The 17,682-nt window shown below is 40.7% G+C and overlaps 1 protein-coding gene across 1 annotated transcript; it reads left to right on the top strand.

Moving 5' to 3' along the window:
- Positions 1–1,717: 1,717 nt before the first annotated feature.
- Positions 1,718–17,327, top strand: LOC117464546 (synaptic vesicle membrane protein VAT-1 homolog). The gene is made up of 6 exons (XM_034107051.2): positions 1,718–2,299; positions 9,702–9,909; positions 12,122–12,292; positions 12,449–12,538; positions 13,091–13,329; positions 14,617–17,327. The coding sequence occupies exons 1-6, from the start codon at positions 1,916–1,918 to the stop codon at positions 14,803–14,805; spliced, it is 1,281 nt and encodes a 426-aa protein (XP_033962942.1). The 5' UTR covers positions 1,718–1,915; the 3' UTR covers positions 14,806–17,327.
- Positions 17,328–17,682: the final 355 nt, after the last annotated feature.

The following is a 17,682-nucleotide window of genomic DNA, read 5'->3' as shown; positions in this document are numbered from 1 at the left end:
ACTAGCAACACTACTGAGACCACGGCCATGCTCCCAAGCCAAAGCTTCAACCGCTTTCTTCAAAGCTTTCTTCAAAGCTTTCTTCAACCGCCGCTTAACCTGCCAGGGAAAACTCTGCACCGTTCCGCACTGCTCCACATGCAACGCACCAACAAACCCACACAAGAGAGAAAGGAAAAAAACAAAACAAACAGCTGACCACGGCTAAGAACAATTAGAAGCAACCACTCTCCCGAAATATAATACAAAACAAATCAAAGCCTCACAAAGTAATCAAATCAGTCCCCCAAACAACAATCTGAAATCTAATGTCCTTCCCACAACGAGCCGAAACAAAGAAACCGGCCCACTGCAAACGCGCTCCCAACAAATGTATACATGCGCACCAACTCCCAACACAAATCTCACCTATATCCGTTGCTGTATCACAGATACAAAGAAGTGGACGAGACCCCAGCTGTCATGGCTTGGCTCTCAGCCACAACAAACGCGCGACAGAAAAAGAGTTTAATCACTGCTGCTGAAGGACACAAACAGGCGAAACAAACGACGAAACAAGAGGTCAGCTGGTCATGGCTGCTCTTCACGTTGCGTCCTCCTGCCAGAGCGAGATTGCAGGTCTCACTCAGGCCCTTTAACGCTCTGGTACCGGCCGCCAGGTGTCCTCAATCCTAGTTGATAGACCAAAGGGAAAACCTTAAAGGAACATACACACACCAGAGATAACAAGGCAGGGGTCGTCACATCACAAACTTAAAATTAACAAAACACTTTTACTTTTAGGTGGGAACCCCACTTATATTTGTTCCCATTTTTGCAAAATCCACAAAAAGCGGTGAAATAATAATGGATTCACAGATGTGAACCAGATAGATATTATATTAGTTAACTCTTAAATAGCAGACGAGTGAACTGCTGCATGTTCTTCCTCCAGCTGTGACCAGACACCCCCCTCCTCCCCCCCCCCGTTACTCCAGTGTCCGGGGTTTGGAGCTCTCCGCAGCTCTCTGGCTCTCATCTCTCAGCTGTTCGCTAACTAAACGGTCGTCACTTTTTAAGAGGTGTCAAGCCGGCGACAATCAGGTAGAAACACACTGGAAGTTGCAAGACTAAGCATTCAAATAAAAGCCTCCATTCATAAATGGAATCATTTAGAATAAATATTGAGCACAACCAAGCATCAGCAAAGTTATAATGCTCATTGCAATGCTTACCCTGCAAAGCAATTGTAATGTTGATTAGCCAAGTCTTCATGGGATATATGAAGCTATTTGATATTTCAGATATAACATATTTTATTTTCATTTAGGTTTTTACAACATCGTGCATTAAACTCAAACTCTGTTGACATGTGTTTTACTTATTGTGCATACTCAATAGTTTCCTTTGTCTCTAAGACCTTACCAATGGATTTCTTACAATATATCACATGTGTTTATTTGTTCTAGTGACTCTTTTTATTTTATGATTGTAGCGTTGTGTAATGTAATCTAATGTATTGTTTTAAATTTGCTCTATGAATTTCAGTGGGCTGCATGAGGTGCTATATAAATATAGTTAAAACGGTTTTAGGTGTCTCTCATTTCAAAACCGTCATTATAACTGTGCAACGCTTTTTTGAAGTGTTTTATTGTGAAAATCCAAACCGGAACTCGTGTTTTTCAATCTGTCAGCATTGACGTTGGTCACTTGTTGAGCGCATACATAGGAGGAAACCCCGCACATATTCTCATTTTACAAACGACAGACCGTCTCCAGTGAGGTTGCTCTTTTATGTCAGCTCTCCCTCCAATAACTGCATTTACCGGGAACTGTTCATCTCCATTTAGTGATAATCTTCTTTAAAGAAACGCCCAAACAACCAGAACTATCGATCAGGACTAACAACCTGAAGTCGCGCTCATCACAAGAGGCTATGATGTCTGGCGAAGAGGCTCCAACTCTGCAGCCTGAGCAGGAGAAGCAGCCCGACGAGGAGCCTCCCCCGGCGGCATCAGAGGCTCCGCAGCAGTCCGGGAGCAGCAGCCCTGCGGCGGCCGAGGAGCAGCCTCTCTCCATCCGGGCTCTGGTCCTCACGGGCTACGGGGGCTATGATAAAGTGAAGCTGCAGGTGAAGACGCAGAAGCAGCAGCTGGCCGCGGGAGAAGTGTTGGTGCGCGTGAAGGCGTGCGGGCTGAACTTCGCGGAGCTGATGGGCAAACAGGGTCTGTACGAGCTGCTTCCCCCCCCGCCCGTCACCCTGGGCATGGAGGGCTCCGGGGTCATCGAGGCGGTCGGGGAGGATGTGAAAGACAGGAAGGTTAGTGAAGGCCTGCTGATCACACCTACACACACATGACTCACACACCCTCTCACTCTCTCAATGACGTTGATGCCTATGAAAAGTATAAACCTGCATCCATTGTCACTACTGCAAAAAATATTCTGGAAATATCTTCCAAACACTAAACCAGATTTGATTTCTCTTAAGTTCTGTCTTTTATAGAGAATTCAAGAAACCTTGTAAACTGGCCTCCTTGGAATGGTTCCTCTTAGTTTCAGTGGGAAAATGACAGTTTAATGATTTTAACACTTAAAGGGCGGTGGTGGCTTGGCAACTGGAAGGTCACCAGTTCAAGTCCCGGCAAGACCAAGTGATACCGAGGTGTCCCTGAGCAAGGCACCGTTCCCCACACTGCTCCCCGGGCGCCGTTCAAAATGGCAGCACACTGCTCCTAACACTAGGATGGGTCAAATGCAGAGAAACAATTTCCCCACGAGGGATTAATAAAAGTCCATCGTATCCATCTAAAGAATTACCAAATAATTCAGATAACATGCATTCGGAATGGACATTTATCCTTCCTATAGGTCACTGACTACGAATGGCTTTCTAAAATTATAAGTATAGTAATTGGGGCTGCAATTTAAGATGATTCTTGAATAATTTGCATAATATTTTCCCAATCATTGTCTGAAAATTGCACATCCATGACTCACACCCCGCCACATGCACTCATTCAATTAAGTGTTTCTGTATAAAGAGTAAGACTGCACCCATTGGTTCTCAGTGGCACGTGCATTGTCACTACTGCCAAAAGAAACGTGCTAGTAATATTTTCCAAACACTAAACCAGATTTGTTTTCTCTTTAGTTTCCACTTGTCTTTTGGATTCAAGAATATGGTTTGCATCTTCAAGGCAGAAAACTGCAAAAATAAACGTCTATAAAAAGTCATGGCAGAGGGAAAATGACAGTCATATAAACCTAATAAGGAATCTCTTTAAATAATTTGTTTTGTCAGACCAACTGTCTGAAACCCCACATATGAACGATTTCAACGTTATAAAATTATTAGAAAAATAGATAATCTCTCAAATGAGAGGCTAAAACAGACATTTGACATGTTCTGTCATATTGCTGATTGGTTAAAGAAAAAGTAGCTTGACATTAAATAATTGTTTAGGCTCTATCAAACAATGCCATCTATTTGGACTTGTTCATGCTTTAAAACAGGGGTGGGGAAACTCCGGCCTCCGGGCCGTATACGGCCCGCGAGACAATTTGGTACGGCCCTCGAGGTAATTTATAAACACACGCAAAAAATGAAAGAAATCTAGACCGCAAAAAAATTAAACAAGCGAGTGCCTGTTTTTCCTGGCCAAGGTCAGGGTCCTTGAACACAACACGAGCCTAACGTGTCATCACGTGGTATTATGTCTCGACTGACAGGGGTGCAGTTCTGACGGAGAGCACCAGAACGCCACTCCAGCACTTCAGACATTGCAGTACCGATAAGTCCATACACATGCCGCAGTTTCTGCGTGTCTGTGTCTTTAGTTGAAAGCCCAGTGGCGATCTGCTCATCTGTCATACTGATCAGACAGTCAATAACTGTGTTGTTATCATTAGCATCTGGTTAGCTAGCTATGCTAACGAATATAAGAAGAATATTAAAAAAAAAAAAGAGAATAAAGTAAACGGGTATAAAATACTATATGACAGTTATTAATAAAGAAGAATACAGTTTGAAATGGGAGGGATTTGTCAAATATCCATACATTAAAAGAAAATCTGCTTACAGTTGTGTTTGGGTGTTGAGAGATGTGTCCATAGATCTCCTAATGTTGCTCTCAAAGTGCACCAGATTGATGCTTTTAACTTCAACATTTAAAAAAAAATCTTCCCAGGGGAGCATGCCCCCCGGACCCCCCTAGAGGAGTTAGGTCCCTCCCCCACTTAAATCATATTCACATGGATAGGAAACTAAATACATTTGCACACAACTTGTGTCCATATCTTTCTGTCTTGGTGGTCACGCCACACCCTGCACGTGCATGCATACGCGAGTCATGGTGAGATATCTGGATTAAGAGGTTGCTTTTTCTTTGCACAGAATGAAATGAATGGGCTGTGATTTTAGTTTTTTTAAGCAGAGGTCAATAACTTGTACGGCCCTCTGAGGATATTGTAAGAATTGAAATGGCCCTTGAGAGGAAAAAGGTTCCCCACCCCTGCTTTAAAACATCTCTGTTCAAATTGCTGCACAATGGGAAAGCAGAACCCAATGATAAATAACCTCCACCAGTCTAATCCTTTAATGTTCTGTGGTCTCTTAAAAACAGGATGGAAAGAAGCTTTCTTGCTGCTAAATCTAACATCCTCATGAACAGTTCGTTTTTGATTTACAACGTGTCCTTGAGATGTGTTTGCATTCTTCCTCCCGGCACAAAAGAACATTTACGTTTGCCTTGATAAGAACTTTCCAAAGGTCGAGTTTTATGGAGTCTTCATTTATCAAGTCTGATAAAAGGGTTCAAAAATATGTATAAGCTCTGTTTCTGTGCTTCCTAATCCTTTCTAAATCTACTAAATGTCAGCTTCTGCAAAGAACTCCCTTTGAGGTTCAGAGGTTTTTTTCTTGCACTGGTAGAAAGAATAAGGCTGCGGCCCCACGAGGACGAAAACGGCTAAACGCATAGGATTAACGCAAACGCAATCGCAAACGGCTTCCGTCCACATGCAATAATTATCCGGATAGTGTCTGCCCACACGAGACCGCTCCGTTTAGCTCCAACCGCTGGAGAAGCTGCAGTACATATGCAGGAGCCTGTACGGGGCGCTGTAACTTCCTCCACAAAAGCAGCGAAGAAGCATGGTTGTCATGGTTGCCCTTCTGTTTATTCTCCGCGGTGGGGGCCGAGGGAACCGGGCAGAGTTTTTCGCCAGTCAGCGTGTATTAAAGTTGAAATCTTCCGGACAAAATTATAAAAGTGCCGGTCAAAGGTCTTCTTTGTTATTTATTGAGCTTTAAAACAAATGAATAACGACTCTATAAAATACACGGAGCCTCTCTTTTTCCTCCCTCTCTTCGGACAGCGCCAGTGTCTGTCTCATGCAGCAGCTCATCCAGTAATCAGTGACCCGGCCGACTGTAAAAATAAACATATGTATAACTAGTTTAGGGAGTTTGAGAGGTAATTAAAATAGCTAAGGGTGATGATCTGACTTGAAGTGTGTGTTTTGCTGCAGAGGGAGGAGCTGCAGGTGAGCAGAGCTGCGTGTCTCCGTCCTGTCAGATTAGACTTCACTCGCGAGAGAAAGATAAATAATCTGAATTCAGGGTGCAGTTTACTTTGACGTGGGGGTGAGCAGCAGAGGTGGGGAGAGGCGGGGCTATTGCCTCATCATTATTGCTGTAGATGTTGCACAAACAACTGTAGCATGGTCAATAGCGTCCGGAGCACGATAGCAACTCTGCGATCCGCCATTGTTGTTGTTGTTGGTGGCGAAACACTTCAGCACTGGCGCGGGGTAAGCGGAGGTGAGCAGAAGAGGTGGGGAGAGGCGGGGCTATTGCGCAATCACTATCAGTGATCTGAAAATGTCCGTATAGGGCGCACACACGGAGCTGTTTGACCCCCCAGAGAGTGGCGTATGCATTTCTATCCACCTTGGGACCCGTTGTCGTTTCCTCAGTCGTTTAGTGCCGTATTCGGTCGTCCTCGTGTGGCCGAACGGTCTATATGACACTAAACAGTAACGCAAACGACCGAATTCGTCCTCGTGGGGCCGCAGCCTTAAGCAACACTTTGAGTTGCTTATGTTCTGCGTGCATACACTAATGCATATGGAAGATGCAAAACACTTGTCTTTGAATGAGAAACTGGACTTCTAAGCTGTGCCATTGGGTTCATAAGGAGGTTTTTTTCCTCCCATGCAGAACTCAATGCTCTGATGTTTTTTTCTCCTATTTACTTTTCAAACAAACATTTTAGAAACTCCATCCTTCCATAAACCGAGGAATCTCTTTAAGTTTACAATCGGGAATTAAGTTTGAACTATGATCTGCTTTTCCTGCCAATATTGTTGAGACAAGTAAAACATTAAGGCAGCTTCACACAGTTAATCAGTGTTCCTCCACCAGTCACACGTTATGCCTCTATGGTTCCAGCTACAGTAACTATTATCATGAAAAATACTCATGATAAAAATATTTAAAACCCGTTTCCTAGGTTGCGTCTCCTCTCTTGGGCCAGATATGAAAGTCAACTTGCTGATTTTGAACACCTTGGACTAAAATGTAAATGTCAATATTGGTTATATTGTTCTGCAGGATGTTACCTAGTTTACTTGGCTGTGTATTAAAACATATATAGTACATTAAGCAGGCATACACTGGGCCATCCATATGAGCCCCTCCAAGCTCAGATTCAGTCAGTTGTTGTCACTTCTTTCAAAAAGGATGCTTTACGTGCTAGTTACCGATCTTATTTGTTACCATCCTGAGCTTTAACTTGACCATATTTAGCGTCAAGACGCCGTAACCATATTTAGTTGTTTGAACAATGCCTTAACTTACATTTCAATCTCAGTTAAATGTCTTTGAGGTCAGTCTTCTCCCACACTCATTGTCAAGGCGTCATTTAAGTTAAACACGTGTGTTTTATATTACTGAAGCTCCTCTGTGTCCCCCTGTCATTATGGAATGTCCCCTCCCGCCCACCTCCCATTCCTCCCTACATCTTTCTTCTGAAGAGCAAGGATCCTATAGGAGGAATGCTATGTTACCGAACACTCTTTTTTTGGCTCATGAAGTGATGGTGGAAATGTAAGAATCCTATTGAGTATTTACAATGCATAGGCACTGAAAGCATATAGAGTGTAGGTTGAAAGTAGTTTAGGTTTAGACCCAAAATTGTGGGTTATTTCATTGTAAAAATGTGTGTGGCTGCAGTAAGACGCATAAGGGAGGCAGAGCAGCAGACAATCACATTAAGGGAATTGTTTACGCAGAGAGGCTGATGCTGTTTCATGAGGACAGACTGGAGCAGCGAGGCTCCGTCAGATGAAGACGGGAGGGCGTGGCTGATTTATGAAACGCATGGATTGCAGATGTGTGATGTAGGATCCCATTACAGCTCCTCTTGCCAGTTTCCAAATCCAGCATGACCTCCTCGCAGATGTTTCTATATTAAAAAAGACTAGAAAGTCAATGATTATGCTCCATAATGTGAATGATATTTTTGGAAGATTGAGCAGTTGAAGTCTTATCACGCAATGTTCTGCAAATACACTCAACGTAATGTTGCATGACGAGAGGATGAAGGGTTCTGTGTTCGGCTTAATACATTGGACAATATTTGAACAATTTACAGCAGGTGTCTTTAATATTGTAGATGTCATGGTTTTTGAATAACGAGCCATTTTTGATTAATGTAAAACACAAAAGCCTCTCTTTGAAGATGCTTCTCTGCTTATGAGATGTGGTTTGTCTAGTTGGATATGTGCATAAAACTTGCATCATGACACGTCTCTCACTGTTTATATATCATGCATTGAATTGATCAGCAGTTTTAAATGGACTTATTTCGCTGGTGTAAGTCAAATTCACTGTCCTGCTTTGAACTTTACTTCAGTTACTTAATTTCATGCCAGTGCTCCAGGAACTGAGCTCAGCCTTTTTAAAATTGACTATCATGCATTTTCTGAGGTTACACAGAGTGCGTTTCATAAGACCAGTTGTTGAGAAATGTTATCGACTCCTGAAAGCTTACACATCTTCCGGCGCAGACTAAAAACTCATCTCTTTCGACTCCACTTCGAGCAATAAAATGACTATCAAAGGACTGGCTTATCTAAAGCCAGTTGAGTAGCACTTGAAATGTTTTGGCTCTATGAAACCTGATGTACTTATATGATTCAGTTTTCGTCAAGTTTGTATCTTCTTGGTCGAATGCACTTATTGTAAGTCGCTTTGGATAAAAGCGTCAGCTAAATGTAATGTAAAAGGAGCATCTGAGTCATCTGATGTGGAAGTAAAGGCTGGAGACCGCAGCTCTTAGTTATCTCACTGCAACAGACATATGCAAAGTGTGTGTGTTGTCTGTGCATGTGTGCGTAAATATTTGTGGCCCTGTGCAGTCTGTCTATTGTGATGGGTTTACACAACAGGAAATGGGCGTGGCTCAGAGGGCTCGAGACTGTTTTAACGGGAAGCAGTGCAGCGCTCACAATCGCACTTCTTTCCTGAGCCCTTCACTTTTGGGCAGGTTTCTTTTATGTTGGCATGTCCCTGTGGAAGAATGCAGCAACAACATTTCCCATTAGGCCACTTTTTCCAACTGTTTAGGAACATGGAGCAGCTTTTATTACCTTGTTTAAAATAACATGTTTAAAGCTGGTTGTGGGGTCTTAAGACTACATTTCTGGACTTGTTTTTAAAAAAAAAGAATGATGTAGAGAGAAAGAAACTTAACAGACTGGACAAAGGAAAATATATTTGCATTAAAAACATTTATAACAAAAGCAGGTTCATGCTTCTTAATTGTGAGAACTTGCTGCTTTTATATATGTCAGTTAATCAAATTTGGTTTCAAACAATTGGACGCTGCCACCTTGGGCACTTGGAGAAATTCATAAGCATTTTTTGATATTTCATTGGCCAATCTAATAATGGGTTAAAACAAATATTTGTCAGATAAATACATTAAAAAAACAATCATTGGTTGCAGCCATCATCTCGGTAGGTCACATGTATTCCTGATGAACCATTAAACACTGAAGGGAATTTGGCTTCAGTTACTTGCCGATATCACAATGTGATCACAAGGTAATCATGCCTCTGTGAGGATGAGTCTGTTGACACAGTGCAGCAGCAGTGTAATGACTTGCCCTCGTGTCAGTCTAAAACTGAGATACGTCAGACAATTTCCTGCCTGCCTGCCGGCCCTCAATTTGCCATTTCACATCCCCGTTAACAAGAGCAAAGTGGTGATGACAAGAGACATTTAAATGGTCTTATACTCTTCCACAAAAAAGTGTCAGGACTAGGGTTGCAAAACAAAAAACAGTTCAAGGTAAACCTGCTGTGAAAATTAGCAGGACTTTGGGGAAATTAATGGGAAATAGTCAGGATATGGCAATTTTTTAATTATGAAAAGAATACGAATCCTATTAACTTGTGAATATTGTGTCCGAGATGTAGAGACACATCAAGGTGCTCATGTTTTATGGGGAAATGTTTTCACTGTTTGAAGTAATGGAATATTTAGATTAGGCTAAGAAGTTACTTAAAATGTATTATTTAAAAAAAATTATTAATCCCAACTAATAATTGCTGTGTAATTTGCATTCAGTTACCGACTAATTTCGAAGTAATCTGAGCAGACCTTAACCACAGATGCATCCCCATCCCTCCCTTCCTCTCTCCCCTCCCTCAGGTGGGGGATCGGGTCATCATGTTGATCCGCAGCGGCATGTACCAGGAAGTGGTCGTTGTGGCCGCTGGCAACACCTTCCCCATGCCCGAGCAGATGAGCTTTGAGGAGGGAGCTGCGCTGCCCGTCAACTACCTCACCGCCTACCTGATGCTGTTCGAGTCGGCCAACCTGAAGCCAGGCAAGAGTGTCCTGGTCCATATGGCTGCAGGTAACACACACAGGGAATACTGAGAATAAAATCAGAGGTCTCAAATACTGATCAGCAACATCTATTTTGAACTGTTGGACAAAAAAAAGCAATTTTAGTATGTGACACTGGCTTTTTGATAGAAAATTCTTAATATCTTACATTTCATACCCAAGACCCTGAATTAAAATGAACATTTTAAAGGATAATTTAACAAAAATTGAGATTTTACACACTTTTCTCCTCTTTCTTATCTCCTCAAGCTAAATCTGTGGTGTCCATTGTGTTGTACGCTTGGACAGTCGCTCCCTTATCATGGTGTGGTTTGTATCAAACACCTCCCAGAGTCTCCTGGGAAACCTGTGAAGAGGGGCACGGTTTATTCACTGAGGTCACTAATCACTTCCCAGAATGCAGCCACATAGCTGTGCTGATAAATGATCATCAAAGAGACTGCTGGTCATTGGTGAAAATATGGTGTGAGTGTATTCATAAAAGGGAACACAGGATCAGTATCAGGCGGGGTTGCTTTGGCAACACCTGACCTTTTTAAACAAGCAAATGCGTCTCACTCTGTGCACGGCACCGTGTGTGTGTTTCATTAACCAGTACAATCACAGGAGGAGGGAATCATAGGTATGAACCTTGAAAAACAATACATCAATTTGGACTTCCATTATTTTAAAACTGGGGAAACTCTATGACCATGTGGTTATTAAATTACTAAAAAGACTACTGGAAAAAAGACTACTCGACCAATTTGACATTTTATTCACTTTCAAAACAGTGTTTCCACATTCATATTGTAGCAGAAAATCTGAATAAATTTCAGGTGGATCATAACATTGACCAGTGCCTTATCCTTGATACATATTATGTGATATAATATTTGACCATGAGCAGACACACGCTCAGGTGCTCCTCTCTTGAGGGATAGGCAGTAAAACCTTTCAGACAGGCGGGAAAACCTCTTCAAGGCGACATAGCACTGTAGTTGTTTAAGGGTTGTTATGATAGGATTTTTCATTAAGAGATAATTATTTCCAATTTAAAAGGATTGCTATTTTGTCACCATAGTTACAACTGGTGAGCATAATGTGTCACAACATCAGCTAGGCGTGGGTAGAATAATGATTTTTTTTTTTTTGTCATCTTGAGCTTTTGTTTGTTTGAAGTTATTTAGTGTATGTTTAAAGGATGGTAATGCAGCTGTAACTCGATCCGTGTTTATCAGCCACTCTTGAATCTAAGTATACATGATGGTGATGTCAGCGTCCACCTCCACCATCACACTCCAGTGCACTTCCCTCTCAAAAGCTGCGTGTCAGTGTTTGTTATGTGGCGGGCTGTCAGCTGACCTGTATGAATCAGCCACACGAGGACAGGGTGAAGGGGAGGTCAGGAGGGATTACTGTTGAGCCTGCACACCCAGGCAGGCATTATTATGAAAAACACGACCATAAAGTATTTCCTCCACCATCTCAGCCATCATAAAATCACATAACACACCACCGTAGAGCTGAGAGGCCACTAGCAACCGGAGTTACTCAAATTAATATGACCATATACTCAACATTTTTAAAGCTACTTGTACTCCTTATCCCTATACAATCTGGTTACCCCATTCATTTTTTTTCCATCTTTAAGAAGTCAAAACCACATATGAAATAATAATAAAACCAACAATAAGACATTGTTTATGAGGTGGTGTCAAACCAAGCCAATTTATACTGGCAGAAAAGGTGTAGACTTAAGCCTTAGCTGAGAACAGCCTCAAGTCTCATTGAATGTATACATTGGGAATTAAATAAATAAATAAATAGTATAACATTTTATCATCATTATACCTCAATTTTCTTATTTTTCATAAGCTATTAAGTATCTCAGAGCTGGAAAAAATATCTTACTCTCAATGTCTTTTATTCCTATTTTTCCAACGTTCTGCTTGACGTATCGAATGTCTTTGGACATTTCGTGGTGTCCACTCAACTTTAAAATACATTTCTGTGGTTCTGAACAATGTCTGGCTGCACAGCATGAGTTTTGAATCGGTGAGCCATAAAACACGTCCTTGAGAGTCATTCCGAGTGGAAAAGCCAGTGCAGACCCATTGTTTTGAAGATTAAATCACTGAGAATTGCAGCGAGGGATCAAACAGTTTGTAATTGATTGTGAAGTGAAGCGCCTGCAGCCTCATCTCAGCCTGTTGGTGCGGCTGTCTGCACATCTGTAGGTGGTGTCGGTGTCGCCGTTACCCAGCTCTGTCAGACTGTGCCAGATGTGACGGTTTTTGGCACGGCCTCAGCCTCCAAACATGAGATCATTTCCCAAGGCGGCGTAACTCACCCCATCGACTACCGCACCAAAGACTACGTGGAGGAAGTCCGCAAAATCAGCCCCAAGGGTGAGAAACCACACTTGGGCATCACACTGACAAAAAAACACACATCCTTACCTTTCTTTACCTAGCCAGGACATTTCTTAATGTAATAATAAAGATTGTCGCATGTTGACACGGAAACATTATGCATCTTTTCCATTTTTTGTTCTGTCTCTGCAGGAGTGGACATCGTCCTGGACCCCCTCGGTGGTTCAGACACCCAGAAAGGCTTTAGTTTGTTGAAGCCTTTGGGCATGCTTATAGTCTTTGGTAAGACATCTGGAAACAGAACAAACATGTCTTAATGTCCAGTCTCCCTTAATGTATTTCTATTTTTGCTTTAATGCTTGTAATAATGCTGTTTTGTATAATTTATCAAAACTGAAATGACAGGAGTGGGGCCTAACAGAGGTGGAAATCAACTTTACTGAAATACTGTATGTTATTTGAGGTTCTTGGGTATTTCCATGTCATGCTAATCTATATTCCACTACAAGACATTTGAGAAAAATACTGTGCTGATCTGACAGTTTTAGCTAGAAGTTATTTTGATGTTTTGGATTTTAAATGTATCATCAGTTAATGAAATATGATGCATTTGTGTAGGTTGCACTACAAAACATTGTCCAATTAATTATAATGAGCTCTTCAACCTGAAGCAATATGTTTATAGCCTTTTAATTAGTATTTATCTACTGTAATGGCACAGATTTCTGCATTATGAGTATAGTTTGTCAAGTGACATTTCGAATGCAGAAAGTTTACTTCATCACGCCTTACCTTCTAAGAGGTAATTATTTATAATTTACTCTTGCTTTCTAGGCGCGGCCAATTGTGTGACGGGTCAGAAGAAGAACCTGTTGGCCATGGCGAAGACCTGGTACAACCAGCTGTCGCTCAGCATGCTGAAACTGATGCAGACCAACAAGGGCGTCTGCGGCTTCCACCTGGGCTACATCCCCGATGAGCAGCTGATCGTCCGCACCATGGGGAAGCTGCTGGAGCTCTACAGCCAGGGCAAGATCAAGCCCCGCATCGACTCCTGCTACCACTTTGAGGAGGTCAGTTTCATCATGTTTGAAATGTAAAATGTTACAGAGGGACTACTTTTAAGGCGTGACTCAAAGGATAATAATGATCCGGTTGCTCAGCAGGTTTACACATACAAGGAATCTGCTTTGGTGTATAATGTTGCAAACATAAACACAGTAAGGCGAGACAAGTTTTTTCAGAGTTTAACAACATGGCAAAAAAACAGGTATACAGGTATTAAGATATAGTGCCAAGAAGACACATTATAAAATTACATTTAAATACATACAAATCCACCAGAACTAGAAAATCAAACTTAGTAAGACAGATACAAAATAAAAGGATACAAATAATAATAGTGCTGTGTAAGATATGAATACAGGGGAATAAAGTTGTAAAAGAAAATAGCAAATATAAACTATAATAAAAACCATAATACTAAAATAAAAGTTCAAGAAATATACATTAAGAAAAAAGAAATACAATAATAAATTAATGCAAAGAAAATATTTGCAGTATATCAGAATTGAAGTGCAGCTTTTAGCATTGTGCGAAAAGGGAAACAATGAAAATAAATAACCTAATGGTTGATATCGGGCTGATTTGCTGCACATAATTCTATTAGATTAAGTTGAATTGTTGTGAGAACCCCTAACCGTTAATGTTTTCTCTGCTGCACAGTGAGTATTCACATGGATGAGATGTGTGTGTGCATCACACAGCTCCATTGAAGCTTCTCCTGCGTCACACCCTTCTTGTGTTTTCCCCTTCTCCATCAATCATGTGATGCAGACGAGATTACCTCAAAAACCCCCCCCCCCCCCCCCCCCCCCCCCCCCCATCAGATGAGTCAGTCCGTAAGGGCTGTTGCTAGGTGATGGTCTAAATTGTTGCCTTGGCATCCACTATTTACGGGGATTTCTCAGTGTTTCAAGTTGGATTCAGACAAACAGACAAAAGCCGAGGCAGGAAATAATAAGCAGGGCAGAGATACGTAGCGTAGATAGCCCATGTGTTCATTTATCCCCATTAAGACTGAGCAATTATGATCATGTGCTCAGGGAGTCAATGCAAAACTGGTGCAGGTAAGATTATCCATTAAGCTGTATTAACCAAGGAAACATAATGTTATAGTGCTGCTTTATTATTTATTCATGGATACAATAACTTGTCGAAAAAGCAAGATGGTAATAAAGATAACCTCTAATGAAGTGTTAGACATGTTTTACGCATTAATGATACTTGTAAAAACAAACCTAAAAATAGGCGGAAAACCTCATTGTGCACATCCGTTCTGCTCCTCTGTGTTCTGTCAGGCGACTGATGCCATGAAGCGAATGCACGAACGCCAAAACATCGGGAAAGTCATCCTTCTTCCTGAAGCGAAGAAAGAGGAATGGGTGCCAAAGTCCAACCCTGAGCCGGTAGAAAATGTGGAAAAAACTGAAGCTGCCGTCAACGAGAAGAAGGAAGAGACCACAGAGGAAGTTAAAGCCGAGGAATGAGTAAGAGTGTCTATTTGAGTGATATTTTCAAGCACTTCCTGAATGCGATCCCTATTGTTCACTTGTCAAAAAGAGAAGAAAAAGCAGGATGCCATGAATTCGTTGACTTTTGTCAGTATTTTCAAATGTTTATGAAGATTTTGTTGTGCAATATGTCGATAGTGTGGTATCTATGTTGGGAAATTTGTGTTTAAAGAAAAAATAACAAAGTATTGTTTTACATTACGTGAGGAAAAATGAATTCTGCTAAAAATGTAAGGGTGTGTCTGCAAAAACAAGGTCCCATTGACAACAGCTTAGCAAACCTTAACAAACCAGGGCCTGTATGTATAAAATGGTCCTATAAGAAATGTTTAAATAAAACTCCGCTCTGTCTCAAGAAGCTGATAGAATTGCATTAGGTTCCCAGTCATGCAGTGTAGCCAACATTACATATGCTTCACTGCACTGCACTGCAGTAGAGTAGAGCTTATCGGTGGAAAAAACTCCTACATATTACAGCTACTTTCTATTCTACATAAAAATAAATGAGTTAAAGAAGAAGATAAAACAGTAGGGAAATAGCATCATTACTTCATTCGTAGAATTTTGACTAATTTAAGATAAATTGACACATACCTGCCCTGATTCTGCCTTTTTTCTGCGTCAAACCTCAAACCTGGCAATGTGATTATAATGAAATCAGAGTGTCAGTTCTTGTAGTTCATTGAATCCTGTTACAAATGATTAGTCTATCAGGAATCTGTTCTAAAACTTGCCAACCTAAGCTTGTTATCAGTTATTTGTAGTGTAAGACTTGTTAGTAAAAGATGGTTATGATGCACTCAAATGTCTTGTTGATGGAGGTTGTTAAACAATTGGTCAGTATTGTATTATAGTTGAAATTGTTAGGTGTTTTTCACATATTTGTGCCAAATATAAAGCCAGCTTTTACCACTGCCGTCAAGCCAACTGTGAATAACAATTAGCGGGACTTCCATGCCTTGGCACTCGTTGCCTCTGGGTTTTCTTCCAACAATGTCGTGCTGAATTTGAGATTCAACTTTTTGGCAGAGCCACGTTAAGGAAGGGTTTCCACCTTGGTTGATTTTAGCTGTTTCTCAAATCCTACGTTGCCTGTTTAAAGTAAAAAATGGTGCCGTGTTTACAAAAAAGTTAGGAAAAAAACTGAGTTCTTTGCTTTCATGCGTTTTTGTTTTTCAGTGCTTTATACATATTCATTTAGCTCCTGCAATATAGTAATGGTTTATTAGGCTTCATTCTTCTCAGTAATCATTTGTAATATCTCATCTGTTTCTTTGAGTGCATAACTTCAAATAGTGGGCTCAGTAATTCAGATGTTTTGTCCAGCTGTGGGTGTAATACAATGCTGTGATACAGAAGACGCTACCGAAGCACAAGAGAAAGAGTTTTCCTCCCATCCTCACCGAGCAGCTGCTCACATTCCTCCCTCCACCCTCAGTCCTGCTCTCTGTCTCGCTCTGTGGCCAAACCTTCTCAAAACTCCCTCTTCACTCTGCTTTGAAAGACGCACAGATAATGCTTTATGTTATTTACATCTGGGACATTTTTTCTTTTGGCCACTTGGACAAGTATTGTTAATTTTGGCCAGGTTTCCTTCTCGTAGTATGATGTAAGATCTGATGTGGAGTTTGAGTGGGAACTGGAGTCGGCTCCTTTTGACTATGTGACCTTTTGTTTAAATCTAAGTGTGTAGAATTTTCTTTTCAATTTTTGTTGACATGTTTCTCTACCCACAAGCCTGGTGTTTGCCTGCATGGTAAATGTTAAAATGTAACTACTGAACCAAATGGGAGATGAGTCTAACTAATGAGCAACCTGAGTAAATTAGAGCTGATTGTTAAAGAAACATTTGTGATTTTAAAACAAGATCTACTAAATCCCATATATTTCTCTAATTCTATAAGATTGTAAACTTTAAAAAAAAAAAACTTCAGTGAAAGACAAAAAATCTAGCTACAAAACTACATGGTGTCTAAATCTAACCCTCAAAAGTGGTTGTCTAAAATATAATGTTTCTCTTAATAATTTGACAACAATATACATTAATTGATAGTGTTCACTCATGCTGCGAGGGACATCTAGTGGTGAAATTGTGCCTTTTTAAATAACTCATTAAAATACTCTTCACAATGTTGCCTATGAACAAAATGTACTGCAACCTGCCTTAGCAGCTATAAAATACTTAAACATTATTATAGCTATAAAAAAATAGATTGCTAATCACAAATCCATTGAAATATTCTAACACACTTTCTCACTTCTTCAAAACGATGTACAAAATGCATTAGATTTGCCGCATAATAAAAATGATAAGGTTTTTTCTGTGTTCTTAGCCTTTAATCTTTCTATGTTGTTACAATGGTTTGTCTCAAGTAAACTATTTGATTTGTTGAAGTTCAAATTACGCAGCCTGTTTTTTATACACACTTTATGCACACTTGCCTTCTGTGTTAAATGGCACTAACCCGTCTGTATTATTAAAATGTTATCGCATGATGTTCCAATAAGCTTGTGAATTTATTCCATAATGGTACTAAGTTTTCTCTTGTGATGGCGTCTAATCAAGCTCAACAAAACCACGACACAGGCCGAAGGTGTTATTACAGCTGGTTGGAGTGACATTTAAATGTACAAATTCTGATGTGTTTTTTTTATTTGTCCTACACAACTCTAAAGCCTAAAGGAACCACTTCTTATTTGGTTGACTAATATTTGTAGACATTCATGGTGACCAGCAGGTGTCCTCATTAGGTCATTTTTGTACATGCACTTACAACAGTTTACCTCATGCAAAGGAACTTGCAAAGAATTTCCAATGAGCTTTTATTTGGTTACGGAGGACTATTTTGGGAT

The sequence above is a fragment of the Pseudochaenichthys georgianus genome, chromosome 19, assembly GCF_902827115.2.
Source record: "Pseudochaenichthys georgianus chromosome 19, fPseGeo1.2, whole genome shotgun sequence".
Taxonomy (NCBI): Eukaryota; Metazoa; Chordata; class Actinopteri; order Perciformes; family Channichthyidae; genus Pseudochaenichthys; species Pseudochaenichthys georgianus.
Note: the sequence above shows the minus strand (reverse complement) of the source record. Positions and strands in the feature narration are given on the sequence as shown.